At 44.5% G+C, this 6,448-nt stretch overlaps 1 protein-coding gene across 2 annotated transcripts; it reads left to right on the top strand.

Annotated features, from left to right (window-relative positions):
- The first annotated feature begins 4,337 nt into the window (after positions 1-4,337).
- HOXB8 (homeobox B8) lies at positions 4,338-5,970 on the top strand. Of its 2 annotated transcripts, none has more exons than XM_010014935.1 (2): positions 4,338-4,803; positions 5,576-5,938. In XM_010014935.1, the coding sequence occupies exons 1-2, from the start codon at positions 4,383-4,385 to the stop codon at positions 5,878-5,880; spliced, it is 726 nt and encodes a 241-aa protein (XP_010013237.1). In that variant the 5' UTR covers positions 4,338-4,382; the 3' UTR covers positions 5,881-5,938. The 2 variants fall into 2 exon arrangements, with proteins under 2 accessions (XP_010013237.1, XP_010013236.1); XM_010014934.1 differs by having other exon boundaries at positions 4,383-4,803; positions 5,573-5,970.
- Positions 5,971-6,448: the final 478 nt, after the last annotated feature.

The raw sequence follows: 6,448 nt of genomic DNA, 5'->3' as shown, positions 1-6,448 counted from the left end.
ACGTCTGGGCTTGGGAAGCTCTTTATGGGTTTACAGCTCGGGCCTTTCCCCCTCCAGAGCAGAATGACCAATTGTTTAGTCTCGGGATTTGAAACAATAGCGGTTTTCAAAAGCAAACCCATTTTGCCTCTTTTATTGCAGGACAGAGCGGCTGGATGGCGGAGTTTTCCGCGCGGAAAACTTCAGCGCTGCGGGGCGAGGGGGAGGGACCCGCTTTTCCCTTTTTTCCCCTCTTTTCCCCCCTCTCCTCCCCTCGCTTTTTTGGCTTGTTTTATTCCTCCAAGTCCGAGCGGGACCCCCCCTTTATCTGTCTTCCTCCCGCAAAGAAATCTCCGCACCCCTTTGCGCAGACTGCAGCGCCGCGCGAGGCCGCGAGGTGGCGCCCTTGCTCCACGCTAGACGCGCGTCTCCCGCGCTCGGCCGCGTTGCCCCGCGTAACACCTTGATCTCATTAACGGCTGTTTGCCGGCGAGCATGAATAATCCCGAGGCATAAAATACAGGGTTAATTATCGCTATTTTGCCGATTTTATAGGTTACATCTATTTTTTTTCCCCCTACGAGGGTAAATTATGTGAAGCTGGAATAAATAAATAAATATTTTTAAAAGAGAGTTAATCTGGAGTCTGGGTACGGTGAGAGGTGGGACATGTATCTTATTCTAAATGTTCATTTGAAAAGGAGGAAAAATAAAGCCTAGGGTTTTGTCTTCTGCTGGTGCAGGTGGAGGCAAGAGGATGCTTCATTATCTCCAAAGCGAAGATTTACGTTTGCAGGATGGGTTTCGGGGAGAAAGGCACAAACAGAATCAGGGCATTGTCCCCTGGCTCTTTACCTAAGCCGTTAGGATGATCTGTGCTTTTTCCCTCTTCTATATGTTTTATATCCATAGCCATCGCCTAAAAAAACCCCAATATATGCTTTTATTGGAAGTTGAACCCATCATTTTGAGTATAGTTGCTCCATCTTTTGGTAACGCTCTTTGCGCAAGGTCTTTACTTCATGCCTTTGGAAGTATTTTTCAATGCTAAACCCCAGTAAATTAATCCAAAATGCCATTAACTCACCGCCTTTTGTGACACGTATAAATACCCCACTGATGCAGCAGCCAAGATGTTAAACTTTTAACTCCATTAGCTCACTTTTATTTTGGCCTTTTTTTCTTCAAAATTACGAGACAAAAATTATTCAGACGTTCCAGTCCTTCAGCAACAAATTCATCTCCAAATAACGTAGAAAGGAACAGTGGCAGAGGTCTCAAATTCTATTTCAAATTGCTATAAACCAGGTATTTTCTGAATCAATGTTTTTCTGAAGCTACACTAGAAAATACGCCCGTTCCTCGATGATCAGCATTCTGGAGGAGAATGTAACAAATTAACCCGACATACAAAACAGAGCAGGATGCAATGTGTTGTTTTAAGAGTTTAAGCATCTCCAGGCCCTGTTTGAACGCTATAAAATGAAATAGAAATGTAAACAGGCATAGATGGGGAAAATAAAGACAAATCCTGCCCTTGTGCACTCGGGAAAAGGCAGAGCAGGAAAACTTCAGGTTTATCTAGGAGAGGGTTTAGGATTCTTTTTTTTTTTTCCCTTTTTCTTTTTTTCCTTATGAATTCCTAATAAATCTTTCCTCCACTGGGTATTTATAAATTATCTTCTCTCTCACAGACACGCACACGCACACACATCCCCGCTTGTTTTTTCTTATAATAGAAACATTTTCCTTTCATCAGGAATCTGAGTACAGTATAGGAATGATTTAAGATCAGCCATTGATTTCTGGTGCGTTGGTGAGTTACCATTACATCATGACCATAAAATTCTACTGCACTTGATAAAAATGTTAACTTCCAAGAACAACTTCACTCCCTCCTTCATGGGGTCCACATACAAAAGGGAATTCCTGTTATTTTTTACTTTACAAACTTCAACGGAAGGGAGTACGCCAGTAAAAACACATAAGAGAGAGCCTCTCTTCTAAAAATACTTTCGTCGATTCTTCCTTTTATATTTATTTTCCTTTCCTGAAAACTCGAGCATCCCCACGCCAGGCTGCGAAGCTCTATTTACTTGTGTGCACCATTTCGGGGGGTTTATGTTCAAAGATGAAACCAAAAGCTGCTCAATCGACAATAAAAGTGTTGGGAAAAAGAAAACGTTAACTTGTCTTTTAGGGGGGGGAAAGCCCTAATTATACCACTGCAAGTACTCCAACAACAATAATTACTTGAAAAGGCTCTTAGACTCGACTGAAATTATCCCGGCAAAAATAAAGGAAACGTATTTACTTAAATTATTTCTCTGAGGATGGTTTTAAAGTTCTATTCCTTTACTATCCTTGTTTTCTTTCATTCTTTCTTTCCCCCTCTCTCTTTCTTTCTCTCTCTCTTTCTTAATTCCTTGCCTATTTCCACTGCCAATTTTAATCCAATATTGTTAATTTCCTCACCCAAAGCCCTGGCAAGACAGACTAACCGAAACATCGCAACTTTTTACTCTTTTCCATATTGTGGAGGTTGAAAATAGTCCCTCGGATGAAGGCAGGCACAAGGGAAGCCGCTTTTAATTCACCTTTCCCGTGTCAAAACCGCACAGAAGGATGCAATGGGAAGCAGCAGAAATCTATCCAGGGCAAAGGGGGAACAAAAAAAAATAAATAATAGAGATTTAAAAGAGTGTCTTTAAGTCCTATTGAAGGTTGAAGGATTGGAAAATAGAGCTGGGACCGCGAGAGGCTGGGGCAGCTCTGGGCTGGGGGGGGTTGTGTCGTTATTAGCTGAAATACGTCTCGGTAATATTTGCTGACTGCAATAAATGAATTTCAAAATCTACCCCCTGTGTGTTTAGATGGTGGAAAATTGCAGCGTTGGCATCTTAGGGGTAAGTTTGCTCCGTTGTTACCAAATGCCAATAAAATAGAAAGCCTCTCTCCCTCAACACCCCCACCCCCTCCCCAATCCCCTCCTCCCAGTTTTCATTAGAGGTATCATGAAACAAATAATGAAATAAATAAAATTGAAGTTCTTGGGGAGGGGCTGAGGTAGGGAACAGCCATCAGTTTCTGACCAGAAAGGTTCTGGTCGGGGTGCGATAAGCGACACGACACTTCCAGTCCCAATCTCCCTCAACCGCATCTTGGCCAAGTCGTGGAGGAAAGGGGTGGGGGGGAAGAGACGCGACAGTCAACCTTATATATGGAAAACTCTGATCATTTGAATTCAATATTGACACCTCAACATCTCGCTGCAACGCGGATGGGTCCAATCGAAACCTCTGGTTTATAGCAGTGGAGGAACGAACTCGTAAAATCCTAACGGCTTTTATGTAGTGCGGTATAAACAACAACAACATCCCCGGCTTTATGGCGTTTTATAGTTTGTTAAACAGTTTACAGCCTTTTTTGGGGCTATTACAAATGCAATTCCCTTCATGTGATAGTTAAACCTTTATCAATAATAAGGAAATTGATCATTAAAATGTTAAATATGACTACCTCGTTTGTTTTAAAATATGTTTAGGGTAAGAAGCTGTATGATTTGATAACTTGTATTAAAATACCAATTACATTTATAGGACCTTTTAAAACTGGTAGCAATTAAATCGTGTTCTTTTACAGTTTTCCAAAGCGACCCTGACATTTAAAAAGGCTAAAACTGCCTCGTTAAAATTTCGAAATTAACGACTGCGAGCGCTACTCTTTAATTTTCCAACACTCCCCAAAAATCAATCTTTTGGGTGGCCTAGGTATGTGATTTGTTGTGAGGCGAGCGATATCTCATTAATGGAGGTAGTTAAACATATTTAATCCGTATATTCACCCCACCTCCTTCCCCTTCCCCTCCGCTCCCTCGCTCGCTCCCTCTCCCTCTCGCTCCCCCTCGCTCGCTTTTCCTTCTTTATTCTCTCACACTCTTCCTTTCACAATCATGCGGTGCAGAGTCCGTGTGGAGTAAGGAGAAGCCAATAGGATGAGGTTTTGGTAATAGATGCAAATGATCATGAAAAGACACTGCAAAATATGAAACAACTCATTTGCGCTGAAGTAAATCACTGAAAACTGTTTATGAACTGGCATCTCTTCTTGGAAATGTAAAGCGAGAACTCTTTAAGTGGCGATTTTTTTTTTTTTTTTAGGGGTGGGGGGGGAGGAAGGAATTCAATATCATGCAGGCTTAGAGTTTTGATTATATCCTCCTTTTATATTCCTGGAAATCACAAACTGTCGTTGCTTTGCATCTTAGCGCTTTCTTTTTTTCCTAATAGATTCCCGTGCTCTGGGTTTGGTTGGCTTTTTTTTTTTCCCCCCCTTTTTTTTTTTTTTTTTGGGGGGGTCAAATTTTCTTCCTCCTCCAAACAAATATTCTTATTTAAATTAAAATGAGCTCTTATTTTGTCAACTCACTCTTCTCCAAGTACAAAACCGGGGACTCCTTACGTCCCAACTACTATGACTGCGGGTTCGCTCAGGATCTGGGGGGCAGACCCACGGTGGTGTACGGACCCAGCACGGGGGGCACCTTCCAGCACCCGACCCAAATCCAGGAGTTCTACCACGGAGCATCCTCACTCTCCAGCTCCCCTTACCAACAGAATCCCTGCGCCGTGGCGTGCCATGGGGACCCCGGCAACTTCTATGGCTACGACCCCTTGCAAAGGCAGAGCCTCTTCAGCGCCCAGGACTCGGACTTGGTGCAGTACACGGACTGCAAGCTCGCTGCCAGCGGCCTCGGAGAGGAGGCGGAGAGCTCGGAGCAGAGCCCTTCTCCGACCCAGCTCTTCCCCTGGATGCGCCCGCAAGGTGAGGCGAGGTGGGAAGGAACCGAGGAGGCATTTCCCGAGCCCGGAGAGCTGCCCCCCGCGCTTTCTCGCTGCCCCTCTCGCTTGCTCGCTTTCTCTCGCTCCCTTTTTCTTCCCCAGTGACTGTATTTTACTGCTTTATGGGGGTAAACTTTTGCACTTGTAAATTGCTTTATAGTTTAATTACCCTGAAGGAGACCTTTTCTTCTGGGGGCTGAGCGAGCCGTGCTTTCTGTGGAAGGAAGCGTCCTTAAAGTTTATGGCACTTTTATAGCCTTAAAAAGCCCCTTCATTTTTGTTTTGCGTTTGGTTTGGGATTTCGGTGGTGCTGCTGGTTCTCCCCGGGCTGCAGCTCTTTTTTTCTCTCTTTGCTGCATCCCAAAGAGCCGGAGCCTGTTGTTGTTGTTGTTGTGCTGCTGCTGGTGGTGGTTGGGGTAATAATAAGTGTGCAAGTGCAGGCTTCAGCTGAGCTGCCCGGAGTGGGCTGGTGGGTGACCCCCCCCTTCCCGTGCCACCATCACCCCTTTTCCTTTAGAACCATCTTCCCTTGTATAATATTCTACGGGAGGCTTTTCCTCTCCCTCTTTGCTTCCTGCCTTCGCTCCTGCCAGTCCTTTCTTCCTCCCCCTCCCGTGCCTGCGTGTGTGAGTGTGTGTGAGCGTGTGCGAGCGGGTGTGAGCCTGTGTGTGCCTATTCCCGAGCCTGGTTTATGTATCTTTCAACCTCCTTCTCTTCTTCCCCTCTTCCACCCAACCTTTGCAATTCCCCAGCAGCCGCTGGACGGAGGAGGGGGAGGCAAACCTACAGCCGCTACCAGACCCTGGAACTGGAGAAGGAATTTCTATTTAATCCCTACCTGACCCGCAAACGGAGGATCGAGGTCTCGCATGCCCTGGGATTGACAGAAAGGCAGGTCAAAATCTGGTTCCAGAACAGGAGGATGAAATGGAAAAAGGAAAACAACAAAGACAAGTTTCCCAGCAGCAAATGCGAGCAGGAAGAACTGGAAAAACAGAAAATGGAAAGAGCCCAGGAGGTGGACGAGGAAGGGGAAGCACAGAAGGCGGACAAGAAATAAAAGGATTTTTAAGGACTGAAAGGCAAGCGCTGCTGGGGTGGCAGAGCCCCCGAGCCCCACGTTAATGGCAGTTAATGTAAGGAAGGGGTGGGAAAAAAAACCAACAATGCAGAGAAAAGAGAAAGGGGGAAAAAAAAAAAGAAAAAAGAAAAAAGAAACCTTTTATTGCTGTAAAACAATATAGCTGTAAGCACCACTTCCCTGATTATCCTTTGATACAATGAACAGTATGCAAAAGTGGTCGGGAGGTCTCTCCTGCCTTTTGCCAGTTATTAACTAGTGGTAGTGTAACGCAATAGCTTATGTAAAACATGACTGTGAAATCTTCTCTCTCTCTCTGTCTTTCTCTCTGTCTCTCTCTTCTGTCCGGGGGGGTGGGTTGGTTAACATAGCTTTCAATGCTATAGGAGTTACGTGAAATTACATTTGTGCACTTTTTTCTTTCATTTTTGTTTAAGTTCCACCTTTTTTGTTGTGGTTTATCTGTATGTACTGGAGGTAGCTATTGAGACAAACATCCCAACAACATGAAACTGCCTATTTATGCTATAGTTATCTCTCTTTCTCT

This window comes from Nestor notabilis, unplaced genomic scaffold (genome assembly GCF_000696875.1).
Source record: "Nestor notabilis isolate BGI_N333 unplaced genomic scaffold, ASM69687v1 scaffold29695, whole genome shotgun sequence".
Taxonomy (NCBI): Eukaryota; Metazoa; Chordata; class Aves; order Psittaciformes; family Psittacidae; genus Nestor; species Nestor notabilis.
The sequence above is the reverse complement of the archived record's forward strand: the minus strand, read 5'-3'. Positions and strand labels throughout refer to the sequence as shown.